This window comes from Nicotiana sylvestris, chromosome 7 (assembly GCF_000393655.2).
Source record: "Nicotiana sylvestris chromosome 7, ASM39365v2, whole genome shotgun sequence".
Classification (NCBI taxonomy): domain Eukaryota; kingdom Viridiplantae; phylum Streptophyta; class Magnoliopsida; order Solanales; family Solanaceae; genus Nicotiana; species Nicotiana sylvestris.
The window spans coordinates 43,885,474-43,905,537 of NC_091063.1; the positions used below are offsets into that span (position 1 = coordinate 43,885,474).

Genomic DNA, 20,064 nt, shown 5'->3' on the forward strand with positions numbered 1-20,064 from the left:
AACTAGGTTGAGTCCATATTAATTTATCCGAAATAATTAAATTATTCGAACACATTGTTTACATCAAATAAAAAGTTGAATAATTAATAGTTGAGTTAGTTGGCTAGCTCCATCTTGAATGTACCTTGAATTCTCATCCCCAATTTTTTCTATAAAGTAAAATTTTAATAAAAATAAAAAATATTAATCACAAATTGAAATAGTAATAAAAATATAAATAAATATATTAATGTAAAAAGACAAGAGTTATCTATTGTTTGGGCAATAATTCCTTATTTGGAGAGAGAGAGAACAGCAGCAGCAGCAGCAGCAGTAGTGGGGTTAAGGGGGAAATAATAAAGCAATTAGAGAAAGAAGCAGTGTGTAGAAGCAGCAGAAGAGGAAGAGCACATGGCCTCGTTACCGCTGGTACCTCAGCAGCACCATAATCCACCGGAAAATCTTCAGCATCAGCAGAATGCTCATCGTGACCAAGGAGCAGCAGCTGCCGTTAGGCCCGCCGTCGCCGGCGTACCACCGGAAACGGATTCCGACAAGGTACTTTTACTCTTCTCCCAAGACTGCAGGCTCACACTTTTTGTCCTTGTTATTGCTCTTGTTCTTTGTGCTTCGATCTAGCTCGATCTCTTTGAGTTCATGCGTTCTTCATGACCGGAGTGATCGTCGGAGATATCGCCGGAGAATTTTCCGGCGACTCCGTTTTTTTTTTAAGTTAGTTGCTTAAAATGAGGTGTTTTTCAGCTGCTGGGGAAAATTATGTATTTCCGAAACAAAATGAGTGAGCAGCAGAAAGTGTTTTTGTTTTTAGTTTTGTTTTCCTTTTGAACATCTTTATTTGTAGCTCTTACTATTTTAAATTTTTTTAACTTTGAGTAGCTTCCGCTTCATGTTTTGGTTTTATTTACCAAATAATTATTTTTGGTTTTCTTGCTGTTTGCTGTATACTAGTACTTGTTTCCAGTGTAGCTGATTTTGGGGTTCGTATAAAGTGCACATTTTGGGTTAGATCCATGAGGCTTTTTATGTAGGGTAGTGACTTTTTTACCCTTTTATCTTGTTTGTGTGTTGGGAATTATATAGGACAGGTATTCTTGAATTTTATTAGGTTGCTTGCAAGTCTCTTTTTATGAAAAGGCTTTTTAACTGCTTTTCTTCATCTTTAGGTAAATTCTGCTTCAATCTTTCATAGCGTTTGCTTCATGTGAATGGTGATGGCTGATTCTCCTTAAATAGTGTATTTGTTTCAGTTACAAGTCTCTATCATGTGATGCTTTCTTAAAGCCTATGTTTTTATTCCATTCGCTGCTTTTCTGTTTCTGTTGAATGATTTTGTATGGTCGTCTGATGGCATGACGAGTTCTTACTATTTTCTAAACGAGATGGAGTTCTTTTGGCATTTCAATTGACCTTGCTTGTTTTGCATTGTAGGAAATGTCAGCTGCCGTTGTTGAGGGTAATGGTGCTGTCACTGGTCACATAATTTCCACCACAATTGGAGGCAAGAATGGGGAACCAAAAAGGGTATGTACCTCATATATGTCAGTTTCTTTGGTTCTTATTCATTTGGAAATTCAATTTTTTGTAATTTCTTGGTTTATTAATATTGGGATTCTAATCTGGGGACACTACTAAGATGATTCTAATCTTTGGTGTCAATGCTTTTGATAGTTTAACTGACAGAATCAGATGAGATATTTTTGCCAATTCATTCCTTTGATAAACATGCTTTTTTTTCCAGAAATATTGACACTTTTTTCGTATTTATTTTCTGCAGACAATCAGTTACATGGCAGAGCGAGTTGTCGGTACAGGATCATTTGGAATAGTGTTTCAGGTTTGTGGGCTAACTTAATTATAACTTTGAATCAGTCCGCTTGCACATAGAGTAACCTAACATTGCTGTCTCTAGGCAAAATGCTTGGAAACTGGAGAGACCGTGGCCATAAAGAAGGTTTTGCAGGACAAACGGTATAAAAATCGTGAACTACAGCTGATGCGCTTGATGGATCACCCAAATGTCATTTGTCTAAAGCACTGCTTCTTTTCCACGACAAGTAGAGACGAGCTTTTCCTTAATTTGGTCATGGATTATGTCCCTGAAAGTTTATACAAGGTTTTAAGGCACTATAGCAATTCAAACCAAAGGATGCCACTCATCTATGTCAAACTTTATATGTATCAGGTTTACTTCTCTCCTCCTTTATCTTCGATGGCTCTTCTGCAATTGGATATTATGTGATCCTAATAAAGTAAGTTGTTCGTCAGATATTCAGGGGGCTGGCTTACATTCATAATGTTCCAAGAATTTGCCATAGAGATGTGAAACCACAAAATCTTTTGGTATGTTAATGCGAATCCACTTTACTCCTATTATATGTGAAGGAAAATCCACTTTATACCTATTATACGATACCGTTGACCTAAATCTATATTGTATGTCGTTTGAAGGTTGATCCTCTGACCCATCAAGTCAAGCTTTGTGACTTTGGAAGTGCAAAAGTCCTGGTATATTTGTCAGGAGAATTATTTTGTGAATAACATTTAAACTGAACCATTTCATTTTTTTGCATTTTAATACTAAAAGACTTTCCCGTGCACAGGTGAATGGTGAAGCAAATATTTCATACATTTGCTCTCGCTACTACAGAGCTCCAGAACTCATATTTGGTGCCATAGAATATACAACATCAATTGATATTTGGTCAGCGGGATGTGTTCTTGCTGAGCTTCTTCTGGGGCAGGTTTGTGTTATAACTTTGTTTTCAAGTGGATAATTTTCTATATATTAGTTCATTGGAGTTTGTAACTTTATTGAGCTTTCATTAATCATAAACTATGACAGCCGCTCTTTCCCGGCGAAAATGCTGTAGACCAACTTGTAGAGATTATCAAGGTGTGTCTTTATAATTTCATTGTTGGACATTCTAGTAATCCTGATAACAATTACATGGATCTCTTTTTACTAATGCGAGACCTTATCACAGGTCCTTGGTACTCCTACTCGAGAAGAAATTCGATGTATGAACCCAAATTACACGGATTTCAGATTCCCACAGATAAAAGCTCATCCTTGGCACAAGGTATTGTGCATTATTATATTTTAATAGTTATTCTGAATAAGGTCATGTTGTTGAAATATTTATATGTTAACTACCCCTAGGATCAGATTTAGTTGAAAAGAGAGCTAAAAAACTTCCATGGTTTCAGGTATTCCATAAAAGAATGCCCCCTGAAGCAATTGATCTTGCTTCACGGCTTCTCCAATATTCACCAAGTCTTCGCTGTACTGCGGTGAGTTGTCTCATTCTCTCTGTGTGGCAATCTGACAGTGACATATAGCTAGGCATTAGTCACAAGATGTAATTGCTTTTTGTAGCTTTATTTCCTCTTGTGCAAGTGATAGACTTTAAAGTACTGTTGTATCATCTTCAAAACATATGCTATATCACTCTATTTACCTGCTTTTACTCCTTGCAGCTAGAAGCGTGTGCTCATTCATTCTTTGATGAGCTTCGTGAGCCTAATGCCCGTCTCCCGAATGGACGTCCATTTCCACCTCTTTTCAACTTCAAACAGGAAGTATGTTTTCCAATATCTTTTGTTCCTTTACTAATATAATTATATTTGTCCATAACTATTGAACTATTCTGTCTGACCTTATCTTTGAATTTTTGACGAATTGCTGGCTCACCGGTTAAATTTACGGTTATGCAATTCTACACAATCATCAAAGATTTATCATGTCAATTAGAGCATTGTTTTTCTTTATCCATTATTAGGATGTTTGTTATAAACGAAAACGGAAGTGTTGAGTTGGGAGTGGGGATGCACATGTTTTTCTCGTGTGAAGTGATAATTACAGGAAAGGAACTTTTAAAGTAAGTACTTTTAGAAAAAGATTTTCAAAAGTGAATAATACCGGAAAATGATGCGTTACATATTAGCTCATGATTTTTGTGTGCTGTCCTTTTTTCTTGTACTTTTAAGTGCGTCTTGTCGTTCATATTCTTTTTTCCTTTTTTTGATAATTTATTGTCTTTTTCCTAACCAATAACAATCACTTCTATTCATCTGTACTTCCTCTGCTTCAAAACGTGAGTATTAAAAATTGTCTGCATGTGCATGAATCTAAGTATTCATATTTATAGTTACCTATTATTGCGGAGCTATTTAATAGAATAAGTTTTGGTGGTTGGTTGTCGTGAGAATTCATCGATGGTAATTGATGGTTTTAGAATTTTATCACTCGGTAAAAGCTTCCATTTTCCAAACAGTTAGCAGATCTTTAAACATCAGGATAATAATTTTGGCTTCACAACTTATTATCAGAAACATAAACCATTAGAAAAAGGTTCCTGTTATTATCCAATATGAGCCTTTTCTCAGGAATTGCACACACACGCGCACACATATGTGTGTGTGTGCGTGTATAAAATTTTGTACGAGGCAGGCATTGGGTATTTATTCTCATTATCAACTAGGTGGACTCTGGTTTTCTACTAGTGGGTTGTTCAACATACATGGACCAATCTTTTGTTTCCTTGTGATTAAATTTCGCTTGCAAAGATGTTGGGCGACCATGAAAGTAATGTTGTGTCTACCTGTTGCTTGCAGTTAACTGGAGCTTCACCTGATCTGGTATGCAAGCTGATCCCTGAGCATGTGTGGAGGCAAACTGGTTTGAATTTTCCCTATCCTGGTGCGACGTAATTGTCCTAATGAAATATAAAGCTGGTGTATCAAGGTAGAGGGAGGCTTTGTGGATTTAGGGTAACCTGGCATTTTGGCTTAACCAGCAGCTATGTGCGCCTGTAAGTTGTATGCGTATATTCGCTTGCAAGGAAGTGATCATGCTACTATGTCATCTTAATAGCAGACTTGTTGCCGCTTCTGTATATTGCTTTGATAAGAAAAATTTCAGATAGGAGTATAAAATGATAAATATTGTAATGTCTAGTTAGGCAGATTTCCTTGAGAAGACATATTAGGATTTGTAGCTTTTAGTTGTAGTTATTTATACTTACGTGCAGTTCCTTTTTGGCTTTTTTTTTCTCCTGTTCTCCAAGGTCTCTCCAAGCTTTGGCTTTTTTGGCTCTGGAGGATCAATTTGATTGTTTTTTCTTAAACTGATGATGGTTAAATTTATTTTCGAGACTACAGACGAAATTTAAAATCTGATACTATATTTTTCAAGTTTCATAATTGTGTATAGGGGTGTACATAGGTCGGGTTGGTTCGGATTTTACAATTATCAAACCAAACCAATTGTGTTAGGTTATTAAATTTAAAGATCAAACCAAACCAATAAAATTCGGGTTTTTCAATCTCGGTTTTTCTCGGGCTATTCGGGTTTTTTCCGGTAAAATCTTCGTAGAACAAAACATATAACGTATGCTCAAAATTTCTTTAATCCTAGTAAGATATAACTATATAAAATATTTTCCAAAAAAATAATACAAAATATAAGACGTGTCATGACATTATCCTAAAATATTCAACAATAAAATTATGTAATATGAATATTACTAATTAAAAAGCCATAATAAAAATATACATAATCTAAAAGTACTAAGTCATGCTAAAATAAATAGATTAATAAGGGAGTATTAATTACATGACTAAATGCTAAAGAAAAATGAAAATAGGTTATGCATTTTTATCTAAATTATTGCAAAACAAAAAATAGATATTCAATACATTCCTGTTCGCAATATTGAATTGAATGTCTTTTGTTAGCATTAGTATTGATTTGATTTTGGTTTGAGCTTTTGTTAGCATTATTTAATTTACTAATATTAATGGCTATAAAACTTATTGGAATATTCAAAAGTTCTAAGTCCAACCTTGAAATAATACCTTAAAAGATAAAATTATGAATTTTTTTAAGAAATATTTATAAATTACATGTGAGACCCCATGTGTTTTTTTCTCTCTCTCTCTTCTCTTACGTAATATACGTAACGTGGCGTGGTTATATTAGGTATATATGATTGGGCATAGCACATTGGGAGAATAAGATTGAAAATGTGTGATAATATCAAGGAACTAAACTAAAGCTTTAGGTCAAAGGAATCCCTTAAACAAACGTTCGTGGTTAAAGAAATGGCTCGGGTAGCACCCCGCGCGTTCGGAAGGTTTAAGTTAACTTGCACCTGTGGGATAAGACTAAGAGTGTCTAATATGCTAAGAATAATGTGTTATGAGGTATTATAATATCACACTGGTCACATGTTAAGTTTTGGAGTCAAGCAAGTTGCGAAATAAAGGTCGGCAAAAGTAATCGTAAATTTCTCTAATAAATTTTCTAAACTTTGTGTCAAATGTATCAGACCATTTCTCCCATATATATAAAGAGTTATGAGACCCACAACCTACCGAATCGAATGTCTACGAGTCTAGTTCGCAACAAAAAAAACCTCACATCAAACCGACATCGGAGTAAAAAGTTATGACTATTTTACCGCGGACTGTCCGGGCTGAAATCGGGTCGCGAACCGGATCGGGTCAAACAAGTGGTATAAGTCGGCAAATTCGACTTTTAAAACCTCAAAACATTTCATTTTAGTCCCAAAACAGTGAGCAAGCTGAAGAGAAGGTTCCACGGTGTTCATGAGTGATTAAGGTGCGTTTTTAACGATTTCTATCGTTAAAGTTTGTCCCCGTGCATAGAAACGCAATCTCTACGCTTTGCAATCGTTTCCCCCTTCTATTAGCTGTGTTTGGAGCTATTCTTGGAAGACAGGAATTTGTTGTTCGTACTGGTTCTTCAGGCTTTATACTTGGTTTGCCAAGGTAATCATCTTGGGACTCTTTTATGATCGTTTTTACAAAGTTCTACGGATGTTTCGTCAAGTTACGGTCATATGGCAAATCTGCCGATTTAAACTCAATTATGAACTGTTTATAGGTGCGTATAAGCTGCATATATATAGTGTTTGTGAAGCTAAGGACGTAAGGAACAACTTTCATGAAGGAACTGTTGGCATTCGGACGTTTGTTGGAAAGGTATGTTAAAGCTAAGCTCCGTCCTTCCTTTTAGCACGAATTCTGGAAAATTCCTAAGACGTCAAATGTGATATTTTACTATTCTATTGCTAGAAAGACCTTCTATGAAAGGCATTGGGATAGTAGCTGAAGTACTTTCATGATGCTATTAGGTTGATATTCCACTCATTCGGTTAAATAGGGTATTCGACATCTATATATGTCATTTTGTTGGCTTTCTTAATTATATGTCTATATATATGAATTCTTATTCGTCTTTGGGTTGTGTGACTAAAAAAATAAAGACATTTAGTATTTGCGATCAGTCCTTCTTCCTTGTTAAAGTGTATTTTAAAATCTCTAAAGTGACACGTCGATTTCCAAAAATCTCAAATATAATTTTTATGTTTAAACTACTAAAACACTTGATTTTTGAAATACTTTCTTTTACTAAATATCAAGAAATCAGGTATAAGGACTAAGTGAAGCACCTTAAGCTTTTTATGAACATCTTCAGAGTTAAGTTATCTTTCTAAAAGCCGAGTTAAGTTTTCAAGCTTATTCAAAAAAGAAAAAATAAAAAAAACATATAAGGTTCCACGAGACAATTGTATGCGGTACGAAGGTGATTATGAGATTATGAGAATAAGAGTACCAATGAGCCAAGATTGGCTAAGTTCTTGTTATGGCCTATTATGTGCATTCAAAGTTCATATCATACATGACATATTATGCATGGACTTCGAGCTATAATCGGAGGTAAGGAGCCTATTTGCCCGAAAAACTATATATATTGTACAGATGGCCACAGGTTGGCAATATGATACCGGTTAGCTACCAGGAGAGACTGCCATTGCTAGCATTTGGTTGGGTATGTCATGCATTTGCATCAATATATATGTATTCACGACATACGATTACACAAGCATATCATGCATATTTGATTACTATGAGGTTGGATGTCGGCCATGGAGGCTATCAGAGTTTTCAGTGTCAGGTGGTATCTCTATTACTTTTTTTAACATCAGCTATGTATAATTCTACTTTCTGCCTTACATACCAGTACATTTTTATTCGTACTGATGTCCCGTTGCCTGGGGACACTGCATTTTTGTTCGTGCGTGCAGGTCCAAGTAGGGACTCTAATCGACCCCTCCGCTAGGATTTCGGGGTTCAGTTGTGAGTTGGTAAGCTCCACCTCTTCCTGGAGCTTTCATATGATGGTTACTTTTGTTGTACAGTTTGAGTATAGTCGGGGCCTTGTCCCGATAGTGCTTATGACACTCTTAGAGGCTATTGTGGACACATTATTCTGGATTTCTTTTTGCAGCTTTCAGTCTCCAGCCCATAGTCTAGGCATGTATATATATATATATATATATATAGTTTTCAGCCCATAGGCTTGGCATGTATATATGTGTGTGTAGGCATGTATGTCTCCAATCGCGGCCTCGTCGGCCAGCTAGTACTTTATTATTTTGGCTCGTCTACCTTTGTTTATATGGCTTATTGTTATTCAGGTCATGACCTTAATGATCCAGGCTTAGTATTTCAGATGTTGTGCTGCCTGATCTGTTGGGCCCCCAGTTTAGTTAGCTAGTATGTTTAGTGGCTAACTCGATCGAATACAGTATCGAGTGCCAGTCGTGCCTCCCCTAGTTTGGAGCGTGGGTATTAGAGCAGGTCGTATCCCAGGGAGTCCACAAGTCGTGTCTAGTAGAGTTTTGCTTATGGGTGTGTTGTGCACCACACTTATAATCAGGAGGCTATGAGGCATTTAGGAATAGTTACGTTTCTTTCAATTAATAGATCGTGCTATAGAGCGAAGTTATAAGAACATATGAAATCTAAATCGTGCTTTGTGTTTCTTATCTAACAGGCTACCTACGCTCAGGAGATGGCACATCGAGAGATAGGTATGGATCGGGGGGAAGGTACCAGTCGTTCCCCACCGAGTCAGAGGGATAGATTTCCCTTAGAGGCACACAGTGAGTCTCCAGTACCCCTAGTTTCAGCTTCCCCAACACTTGTTGGAGCCCAGGGAGATGCAGTACCCCCAGCCTCACCAGTTCCATTAGTACCTGAGGCAGCTAGAGACACAGGACCTCCAGCACCTGTTGTTCCCCCATCAGAGACTGGGGAGCAGAGGATGCGGGAGGTAGTTCAGTTGCTGACTAGGATGGCTTCTATTTATGAGCGACAGCTAGTGTCGGGAGCAGATGCCCGAAGAGATCGGACAGGAAGCTCGATGGTACGAGAGTTTCTTCACTTGGCCCCTCCATTATTTACAGGATCCAGTTCCACTTAGGATCCCCATGACTTTATAGGCCATATGTATAGAGTATTGAGGGTGATGCATGCCTCCGTCACCGAGGCTATGGAGTTGGCTTCTTTTCGACTACGTGATGTAGCCGTCCTATGGTATGAGGCATGGGAGAGATCTAGAGGACCTGATGCTCCGCCAACAGAGTAAGAGGGCTTCTTTGAGGCTTTTTAGCCTATTATTTGCTACAGGAGGTTCAAGAGGCTCGTCTTGACCAATTTCTTAGCCTAAAACAGGGGGATATGAGTGTGGGGGATTATAGCCATAAGTTTAATTCTTTGGCAAGGTATGCACGAATATCGTACGTACCATGAGGGCTAGAGTTCATAATTATGTGGATGGTTTGGGGGATCATCTGATTAGAGACTGTAGGGTAGCATCCCTATCGGATGATGTAGATATTTCCCGCATACAGGCTTTCGCTCAGACTATAGAGGACCTTTCCCGTCGGATTCGTGATACTCGCATGGATAGGGAGCAGAGTAAGAAGGCTCGTACTATGGGGTCATATAGGGAGCCACGAGGTGACTTTAGGCCCCCACTCCATCGATATCCACCTCGGTCAGCAGGTAGTTTCCCACCACAGATGCAGGGCCAGCGGTTTGATCGTTATATTCAGTCAGGACTGGGGCAGAGCTCAGGCCAGCCTGAGGACCATCGACAGGAGCGTTCCGCACAAATGAGACAGCCTACTCCTCTATGTACTCAGTGCGGTAAGCTGCACACCGGGCAGTGTAGACGGGGTTCGAGTGCATGTTATCATTTTGAACAAAAGAAATAGAGTTGGAGGGCCAAAATGGAACAAGACTAAATTTAAATGTCAAGATGAAAAATTGGTCCAAGTTTAATGGCATGTATATAAATTGGACATTTTAAAGAAGAATCATGTATGTGGAGAGCAGATGTCAGCTTTTTTTTTTAATAGCTATATGCTCTTAAGCGAGTTTGATCCAAATACCGCTTAGAGCAAACTCAATGCCGACAAGGCTGTTTAATAGGATGGCTGACAAAATGAGATGCCAAATACTTATCATGCCATACCGCTGCTGGTTACAAGAAATATACGAAAAAAAGGACACAAATATTTAACGTAGTTCGATCAATTGACCTACGTCCATAAGCGGAGATGAGTGAGCAATCTATTATAAAGGTGAGTACAAAATATCGAGAGAACAACCTCTTAAAGAGGCAAACACAAGTGGTAGGCTAAAACTTGTCCTGAAATTCACCCCCTAAACAAAACTCATTACATTGCGGATGCTACTAAATGAGAAGAAGAGATCCTCAATTTATAGAAGTTCAAAGTTTTTCCTCCAAGAGGAGGGACTAGCCAAGTACGAGAGATTTATAATTTCCTTCTAAGAATAGAAAGACCCAATTATGGTAAATGTGTTGCCCTTTTCTTCAAAGGAAAATCAAATATGGTAAGAAAAGAAATATCTCAAAATGAATTTAGAATAGTTGAATTAAATTATATAAAAGGTGTATCTTTTTAAACATGACTCTTTTCCAGTTACACTTAAAGAGTTGGAAAATGGCTTTTCCGAATTCTGCTCTATTCAAACAGTTGAAATGTTGAACAAAGTCAGAAAACTGAGATTTTAAGGAAAATGAAGTTCAGTTGATGCAAACTAGAATTATGATAACATAAGAAGATTAGAATAGTACTGCAGAGGAGTTTAATCCAGTGCCTCATGGCAAATGGTGCCGGGTTGGGCTAATTATATGACTGGATGTATCCTAGAATGACATATAATACAACAGAGAAACTTCTCCACCTCAACATGTCTAATGACTCTGCTTCTACACCTCAAAATTCTCCCAGAATCAAGTCCCTATTCGTTCCTCTGTCAGTATGATTATTTTAACTCAGCTATTACAACATGTTTCCTCAAATCACTCACCCATCAGAAAAAAAGGAATTCAACAGTGTCCATCCTACAAGGAGAGAAAACGGTAAGGGAAAAAATGAATCTCGATATTCAGACATTTGATGTCGTTTCCACAGCCTTCCACAGCTGGTTATTCAAATTGAATCCATGATTTCAGACATTAAGCTGATTTGGTGGCCTCATGAATAGCATTTGCCAAGTAACCAACATTTCCAGTAGTAACTCCTGCCATACTGCACGTACAAAACACACAACATAGTGGAAAAAATAATGAGATATAACTCTGTACAAGAACACCGGAGCATTAAGCAGAAATTGGTGACCTAATGATTATACCTGATACGACCATTACGAGTCATGTAGATGTGATACTCTTTTGTCAAACGGTCGACTTGTTCGGGTGTCATCCCACTATAACAGAACATGCCAATCTGTTGGTGGTATCGAGTATTAATGGCGCAGTAGGTGAACCACAGTAATTTTCTTAATAGTTATATACTAGTAGCATAGAAAACAACAGAAGTTGTTGATTTCAATACCTGATTGGTTATGTGCTCCCAGGATAGAGGTGACCCCAACTTCTCAAGGTTTTCTCTTAAAGCAGTTCTCATCCCGATAATGCGATCAGCCATGCCCTGGAAAAAGAACTTAGTCATTGAACCTTTACACTTAAACATATGATGCTCTGATAATGAGCACAAAGCTAAAAAGCAGCCACAGCACCAACAACTAGACCTTGGAGAAAACAAGTTTAAGAAGCCCGACAAAGAAAACAGTTAATGGCTGCACGGACCAATTTATCTTTGCTGAAACTACCATGGTAAGATTATTTAAAGTTTGGAACTGGTTTAGACCTGTTTCTGTGGCTGAAAAGATTGAACAACATACTGACATAGTAGGCTTTAGCAAATAGGTGCTTAAACAGATCAGCAAAAGAAAAAGATCTTTTCCATGTGAGTAGCAGAAAATTGCACAGCATTTCCATGTAACGGCTCTATCCAAATCTCAAACATTTGAAGAAAGCAAGAAAATACCTTTTTTTCCAAAATAAAGGGAAGAAAATATCTTTAATAGCAAGGTTCCTAGTTCCTACCTTTTGTCAAAATACCAATGATAGTTATATAATCATAAATCTTTTCTTGTTCTAACCATATTACCTTCACTTCCCCAAGCCATAGCTTTTTCAAGTTTGGATCTCCAAGGATGGTAGAAACAACGAGCGCGCCATGAACAGGTGGATTACTATACATGGGCCTAGCAAGCTGCTGCAACTGACTTTTCACTGCCACTGCTTGTTTTTCATCCTCACAAACCACACTGCAGTGAATTGCGGAAGCATCTCAGGAAAAGTATCAGAGGTCTTTCGGCTTTGTGTGTGTTTAAAACAACAAATAAGATTTACCAACAAGTAATCCAATTTTTTCTCCTCATTAATTTAATAACAGATTTTAATCAGAAGACAAGTTTTCTATTTCATGCCTCCATTGCTACACAATGGTTTTGAGCCGAGGGTCTATTGGAAATAGCCTCTCTTTCTCCACAAGGCAGGGGTAAAGTCTGCGTACACACTACCCTCCCCAGACCCCACTATGTGAGATTATACTCGGTATGTTGTTGTTGTTGTTTAGTGCTACACAATGGAAGCAAGGGATTCATATAAGCGATACTAACTAGTTTGGATTAAAACTTAGTTGTTGTTGTTACACTTACGTTAAGTCTGGTGTCTGCTAGAAGTCTTCTTTTAAGGTCAGAGACTTGCGTGACAATGTAGATATAAGTATGAGATTTTAATAAGGAATCTCTAATCTTAGATAACCTCTAATTTGTCTTATTTACCATTATTGGAATGCAATGGGCCCAATGCCATGAAATAGGAACAAAGATTTATATTGTTGAACCAAACTAGTTTGGGATTGATTGATGCCTTATTGTAAGATTGTAAAATCACATCGCTTGCCTAGGAAAAAAACCTAGAGTAGACATGTTTTATAATTTAAAACCAAAATTTTGGTGCTTTTCATTGGATCTAAGTTTTGACTAGCAAAATTCTGTTTTTCTCTTCGAGTTGGACTTTTAGGTGGAAATGAACTGAAATTACCGGAAAGAACAAAATTTATCCTAAATAAATTTAAAATATATAAATAAATAAATAACTCTACATATTGATTATATGAAAAATATGATATATGGTAAAATTAGCTACTGCCTACTAAATGAAGATAATGAGGTATAGCAAAAGGTTAATTAATCTAGAATTTGCATGAAATAGTAGTAACTGCTTTTGGAATTAGATCATTTGAAAAATAGACCAACTATGGTCTAATAAAAAGTTTGTTTGACTCTCCAGATTGTAACTAGGGCAAATAAGATATGATGGTGGGAGTAGTAGTTTACCTTAGGCAACCAACTCTCTGGCCATATAGTCCCATATTTTTTGCATATGATTGGGCACATCCTATCGGATGACCATCTTCAAGAAATATCCTGATAGCCTTAGCATCCTTCTCTGGATTCCCACTAGCAAATCCTTGATAGGCCATGTCAAAGAAAGCAAAATGTCCCTTCACCTGGAACCAGTGTAATAAATTTAATATGACTTATGACAAGAAAAGGGAGAGACAAAACATACAAATCATTACCTTGAACTGGTGTGAGATCTCCCTCCATTGTTCCTCTGTAGGATCCACCCCAGTAGGATTGTGAGCGCAAGCATGAAGCAGAAAGAATGATCCATTTGGGGCATTCTATGTCAATGAAAATTGAAATACGTCAGGATAGAACACATAATTGCCACTTGAGGAGGGACACTATATCATCAAACAGGAGAACCAACCATCATGGCAAACAACCTCAAATATATGTTTTCTTACCTTTATATCATCCATCAGTGCAGCGAAGTCCAACCCCTTTGTTTCAGGATGATAATAATGATACATTTTCTGAGGGACATGAGCATCTCTCCAAATGTTATGATGACTGCCAAGAACTTTATATTAGTAATGACAGGAAATTAGAAAATTTTGAAGGTATTTGCATACTCATGTTTTAAAGTGCAAAAACCAATTGAGGAAGATCAATTAGGATGCTGTAGAGATGCCGAGAAGCAGAAGAATACACTTACTTAGACCATGTAGGAACAGGAATATAAATCTGTGAATCAGGACAAAAGCGCCTTTGGAAGTCTGCAAAAATTCGGCATGCTCCAGTCCCGGATAAAGCTTGAATTGCTGCAATGCGCTTATCTTTTATCAAGTCTGAGTTCTCCCCATAGGCTAACTTCAGTGACTCCTCGATCATGTTGACACTACCTCCCATAGGAAGATATTCCCTGATAAATGATGAATTGTCAACATGTGAACTAAACTATCCACATAGTATCACATGATGCACACTTTTTTTGAGATCAGATAGCGTAGTTCTCCCCCATCCCAAGACACTTTCTAGTTTAGGAAGTCACAAAATGTTTGACAAACTTATACGAGGGTTCGAAATAACATGGTGCATGCGGAAACTAACAATACAAAACTTGGTGGACGATAAATCAGACGACAAAAAAAAAAAATATTAAACTAAGCATAATAGTTTGGTCAATTGATCTGCATATGATAAAACTAATATAAAAGAAGAAAAACTATTGAGAGAAAAATCTCCCCCTAAACAAAACTCTTTAATAACTACATTGTGGATATTTTTTTTTTTGTGCTCTTGTGAGAAGCAGAGATCCTTAATTTATAGATGTGCAAAACTTGTCTTCCAAGAAAATGATAAGACATAGTAAAGAGATTTAATCCTTTTAGGAGTCTTTTTCCATTCCTTCAAGAAAGAGAGTCCTAATTGATTAGAAATTCAGGACAAATCCTAACAATCTCCCCTTGGCCTGAATTTTCTTGACAAAGTTGATTCACCTTCTTCACATAATCTTCATCACTGCTGCTTGCCATGATTAAAAATTGAAAATCTTGGTATTGGTTAAAAAAAAACCAAGTATGGGTTAAAAGGAGCCCGCGTGTTAAGAATAAACATGGGATAAAAGAAGCTCATGCATTAAAAAGAAGCGTGAGTTAAAACTGGCACTGGAACTCATGTGTTGCAAGTAGGCATGACTTAAAATTGGCATTGGTTTAAAGTGGCCAAAATATGGGTTAGAAAGAGTTTTTATTCCAATAAAGATGCAACAGCAGGCGTGTTGAATACAATTGTAATTGTAAATTTATCTCCACATGTAGCATGTTGAATAAATCTTCATTATCGTCTTGATCTAAACACGCATTGAATCTTTCTTCAACCTCGTTCAACCGTTGACTCTGAACCATTGGCTCTGATACCACTTGTTGGGTTCGAAATAACATGGTGCATGCGAAAACTAACAATACAAAACTTGATGGACGATAAATCAGACAACAAAAGAAAAATATATTAAACTAAGCATAATAGTTTATAATGATTTGGTCAATTGATCTACATATGATAAAACTAATATAAAAGAAGAAAAACTATCGAGAGAAAAATCTCCCCCTAAACAAACTCTTTAATAACTACATTGTGGATATTTTTTTTTTGTGTTCTTGTGAAAAGCAGAGATCCTTAATTTATAGATGTGCAAAACTTGTCTTCCAAGAAAAGGATAAGACATATTAAGGAGATTTAATCCTTTTAGGAGTCTTTTTCCATTCCTTCAAGAAAGAGAGTCCTAATTGATTAGAAATTCAGGACAAATCCTAACATATCTCTGTCTCATTTTATGTGACATACTTTCCTTTTTAGCCTGTCCAAGAAGAATGAAATCTTTCTCTTTTTAGACATTAGTTAATCTTAGTATCCCCGTGTTAACATTAATGATATGACTTGTTGGGATACAAAAATTCATTCTTTTATAAGAAGAGAGAACAAAAAGAAATGTGAAACTCTCACTATCACTTACTTAAAAGGATAACTATGGTACTCTGCATATATCTAACTTACACGTCATAAGTTTCTTTATATTTTTAAATTTTGTGCAACGTCAAATGCCTTCACATAAAATGAGACAATGGAGTGCCAATAATATTCTCATAGATGGTTTCATAAACTTAAAGAAGCAAATCAATTCAAAAATTCAAATTCAAACTTGACGTAAAACAGACTTTTCACTTGTTATTTTAATACTTTCTCCAACCACAATGAATAAAATACACAAGTCAAATAAAATTTATTACAACATGTCTAGTTAAACTTTCAAACTTCATAATATAAAATGGGCAATATTTGAAAAAGTTAAACACCATTGAACTATCGAAAGGTCAATTTGATATTAATAATTTATCTTGGGAGAAAGCTCTGCAAACGCAGAAGAAAGAATTAGTAAAGAAATCCATCTGCACCATCCACTAGAAGTAAACGTGAGAATACAAAGAAAAAGTCCCAAAGAATCAAACTGGTTAGTGGAGCTGACGGCTGGAAAATATCGTACCACCCATTTCTGTAGACCTAAAAAAGATGCTTCATAGAAATAAGCACTCACTAAAACATTCGTTTATTTATACTTAATCAAAAACCAACAATGTGCGAAGTAACTGAAAATAAAGAACAGTCACCACTCACCAGACTCACCAACAGCTAATTAGAGGCTGTTCCCTAGCGTAAGCAGTGGTGCACATGCACCCATTTTATCATACTCAAACTACGCATACCCAGAAAATTCTTAAACGATATTGAAAATATATTTTTCCGAACTACCTAAAAATCCTAGATCAGTAGGTAATTACTTAATTAATTACATGTATGTGTGTGTGTACACAGGAAGTTTTTGAAAAATATTAAGAATATATTTGCACAAACTAGTGAAGAATTCCAGTGCATCCGACCTGGGTTTACATCTCACACTCCTCGAAGAAAAAAAGTAATCTTACTGGCTGAAGTTTCTATTTTCTAATAGATCAAAGTTAACGTAATCGTAATTAATTACAAATAAAATAACAGAAAAACTTGAATAAATCAGGAGAGCACTCACATGTTGAAACTGCCAGCGATCCTCCGCTCTGCTTCTCTAACACACTCCAGTACCACGGGTTTTCCATTGTTGTCTCTGTAAGCTCCCTATATAATAATCACAAAAATAAAAAATTTAAAAGAAATAATTTAAGAAAAAAGGTCAAATCTTTTTCAATTTTTTTCTTAAATAGATCAAGTTGAAAAAAGTGGAATGCATACAAAAATTAAATCAATAAACTCTCTCCCAATCCCAAAGCGATTGAGATCGTCGAAGATTCGTCACAGTAAAACCATTTTTACAGCTATGGCCTATGAAGAATAGCGAAATGGTCAAGTAAGCTAAATCCTAGCTTACACGAAATGAAGTGGAAAATCAAACAAAGCAAAGAGAAAAAAAAACTTACAACACCAACATTGACTTTATGAGGAGTAGGATCGGCGAGGAAAGCTTCGGTAACGCCGAGGATAGGATCTTTAGGAGCCGGCTCGACGTTTCGCCACAACGACGACAAAGATCGCGCTCCGACCGACGAGCTAAACTTGAGGGGACGACCGGAAATCGCGGCTCGGATCGCCATAGCTAACTGGAGAGAGGATTTAGAGAATCGGGCGAGGAAAATGGCGTGTTTGTCGAAGTTAGTGTGAAATGAGAATTTAGTCTTTATATAGGAGACGGGCAGACGGAGAGTGGACTGAGCGAGCCGTCAATTGTTACTAACAGCTTTTCCCTCGAGAAGCGTAATGCTCTCACTAAACGGTAAAAAAGCTGATGTTGCTTTGTTTTTTTTTTGGCTCAAAGTTTGAGGGGTAAATACGTGAAAACAGTTGGACGTTTTAATGATAATCTATCCAATCTGCCAAAATTTTATCTCTACTAACTTCCTATGTATCGCAAGTGGAGTAGGGGTATTTCTTTACTATCTAAATGACGAATTTTGGAGCATGACGATTAAATTATTTAATCTTCAAGATGAATTTAGAAATTACGAGTAATATTTTTTTGAAATAAAAAAGATGCTGCTAAAATTACATAAATATTGTATGACTAGATGGGCGTGCCCGTGCTACGCCCGGGTGCCTGAAGTATTTTTCCTCTCGCCACTAAAGCAATTACTTTAAACAACATTTTACTTCAACATTTGTGTATTCAGAACCAAACTTTTTTCTGAGCATGTAATAAGTGTGTGCAAAAAAAGGCATGTAAATGAACTTTGAGAATGGATAAGCAACTAACTCAATTACTCGATCATATAAGATACTTCAAACATTTCTAGTTTAACATTCTGGTAAGTTTTGAGATCACAAAGTATTTCCTAAATGTTTGAAGTTTAACATTAAGATAAGGCGAAACGACTTCCTGACCACTTAAACTTGCATCAGTTTGTAAAGTCGATATATAAATTTTTGAGTTTTCCATTTGAACACCTTTACTTGAAAAAATGACTATTAATAAACATTTTTGATGGTGCGTGTTGTTCAATTGCTGCTAACATGGATTTAATTTAATATTTTATATAGCCACATCATCCATTCATTCACATTTTGTTGACACCTATATGTTCAAGGTCCCAATTTGTGGACCCTGTCCTATTCCAAAATTAATTTATTAAATTTTTATTTTTTTCTTCTCTTTCCCTTCTTCACGAATTGTAAACAAAAGCTCCGATAATGGAGATTGTAAATATAAGCTCCGATAATGAAGACTGAAGTTCAATCGAGTTCTGATATACCAGCCTAAATAATAAGCTTCCTGATAACCTTGAGAAATCTTTCTTTGAAGCCAATAACAATCTATGTCCTGAACATTCAAAGTCATTCCTCCATCCACCTCCTGCATCTCATCTTCCTCAATGACACTGCCCATCTGCATAGCGCCAGAACCATCGGCTTCCAGCACAACATCATCCTCCTCTTCATCATCAAGCTCACTCTCTTCATCTTCTTCTTCGTCTTCATTCTCCTCAAACTCAACTACTACACTAACATCATAATCAAGAGCTTTATCGCCATCATCGCAACCATCTAATTGGTAGTCAGTGATGAGTTTCTCATTTGACACCAACTTATCAAACACCTAGTCCGAAATAGGGTTTAACAGCTTTTCAATTTCCAATTTCTTTTCAGGGTTCTGCCGTCTTTTAACACGGCCAATATCTCATCAGCAACCTCACTCACAATACTAAAGGGTGGTCCACCAATTTACTGTTGAATGAGACTGTAAACATAAGCTCCGATTTTACTTCCCATGGTTATTGGAGTTTGTTGTTGATATCTTGGAAGGAGTTATGCGAGTGCGTGGGAGGTGTGCTAAGGTTATGAGCTTTTTCCTTTGTTTGGGTTGTGTTCTATGTTTTGCTAGAAGTGGCTATGGTAGAATAGAAGTGGGAGGGGGAAAGGGGAGGTGGGAGTTTGGCAGGGAAGACGAGGGAAAAATAGAAGGGAAAGGGAAAGGTCATTTTTTTCTTTTTTAATAAAAATAATGACTATCCACGCGCCTTTGTAGCGTGATATGCACACAATTTAGCCATGCCAGCTGTGCCGCTTCCACATAGGCATAGTCAACGGTCAAATGTGTTTATTAGTATTTATTGAATCAAGTTGGAGCGTTCAAATGGGAAAAGTGCAAGTTCATGTATCGGCTTTTAAAACTGATGCAAGTTTAAGTGGCCTTAAGATAAGGAAGCCATTACGCCTTAAGATAAGGAAGTATTTCCTAAATGTTCCATTCTCAAATTACAACGCCAACATCATTTGCCCTCAAGCTAAGTAGCAATTGCTTCACTTCTTCTCTGGTGCGTGATAGGAAAGAAGAACCAGCTTCCTTCTGTAGTACCACATGATGTGACTTTTGATAAAATGAACTGCAATTAACTAAAAGTGCACGGTTAAATGTAT

General features: G+C 36.8%; 2 protein-coding genes across 2 annotated transcripts; one reads left to right on the forward strand and one right to left on the reverse strand.

Annotated features, from left to right (window-relative positions):
- The first annotated feature begins 261 nt into the window (after positions 1–261).
- On the forward strand, positions 262–5,038 carry LOC104247455 (shaggy-related protein kinase eta-like). Its single transcript, XM_009803479.2, has 12 exons — positions 262–537; positions 1,429–1,521; positions 1,775–1,834; positions 1,910–2,182; positions 2,266–2,340; positions 2,449–2,505; positions 2,601–2,741; positions 2,843–2,893; positions 2,985–3,080; positions 3,208–3,291; positions 3,478–3,579; positions 4,615–5,038. The coding sequence occupies exons 1-12, from the start codon at positions 391–393 to the stop codon at positions 4,708–4,710; spliced, it is 1,275 nt and encodes a 424-aa protein (XP_009801781.1). The 5' UTR covers positions 262–390; the 3' UTR covers positions 4,711–5,038.
- Positions 5,039–10,928: 5,890 nt separating this feature from the next.
- Positions 10,929–17,819, reverse strand: LOC104248685 (aspartate aminotransferase, mitochondrial). The gene is made up of 10 exons (XM_009804987.2): positions 17,574–17,819; positions 17,189–17,274; positions 14,321–14,527; positions 14,070–14,175; positions 13,839–13,943; positions 13,594–13,766; positions 12,357–12,516; positions 11,739–11,834; positions 11,536–11,630; positions 10,929–11,432 (listed from the first exon to the last, which is right to left on the reverse strand). The coding sequence occupies exons 1-10, from the start codon at positions 17,745–17,747 to the stop codon at positions 11,360–11,362; spliced, it is 1,275 nt and encodes a 424-aa protein (XP_009803289.1). The 5' UTR covers positions 17,748–17,819; the 3' UTR covers positions 10,929–11,359.
- Between the last annotated feature and the right edge of the window lie 2,245 nt (positions 17,820–20,064).

What these genes read in the sequence shown, in the direction of transcription:
- LOC104247455 (XM_009803479.2), top strand. Translation starts at nt 391, where the DNA reads ATGGCCTCGTTACCGCTGGTACCTCAGCAGCACCATAATCCACCGGAA. An exon ending in TTGGAAGTGCAAAAGTCCTG is followed by an intron (nt 2,506 to 2,600) that starts GTATATTTGTCA and finishes TCCCGTGCACAG; the next exon opens with GTGAATGGTGAAGCAAATAT. An exon ending in CAAGTCTTCGCTGTACTGCG is followed by an intron (nt 3,292 to 3,477) that starts GTGAGTTGTCTC and finishes TACTCCTTGCAG; the next exon opens with CTAGAAGCGTGTGCTCATTC.
- LOC104248685 (XM_009804987.2), bottom strand. Translation starts at nt 17,747, where the DNA reads ATGGCGATCCGAGCCGCGATTTCCGGTCGTCCCCTCAAGTTTAGCTCG. An exon ending in ATCGCTGGCAGTTTCAACAT is followed by an intron (nt 14,528 to 17,188) that starts GTGAGTGCTCTC and finishes ATCATTTATCAG; the next exon opens with GGAATATCTTCCTATGGGAG. An exon ending in CCTGTTCCTACATGGTCTAA is followed by an intron (nt 14,176 to 14,320) that starts GTAAGTGTATTC and finishes AGTTCTTGGCAG; the next exon opens with TCATCATAACATTTGGAGAG.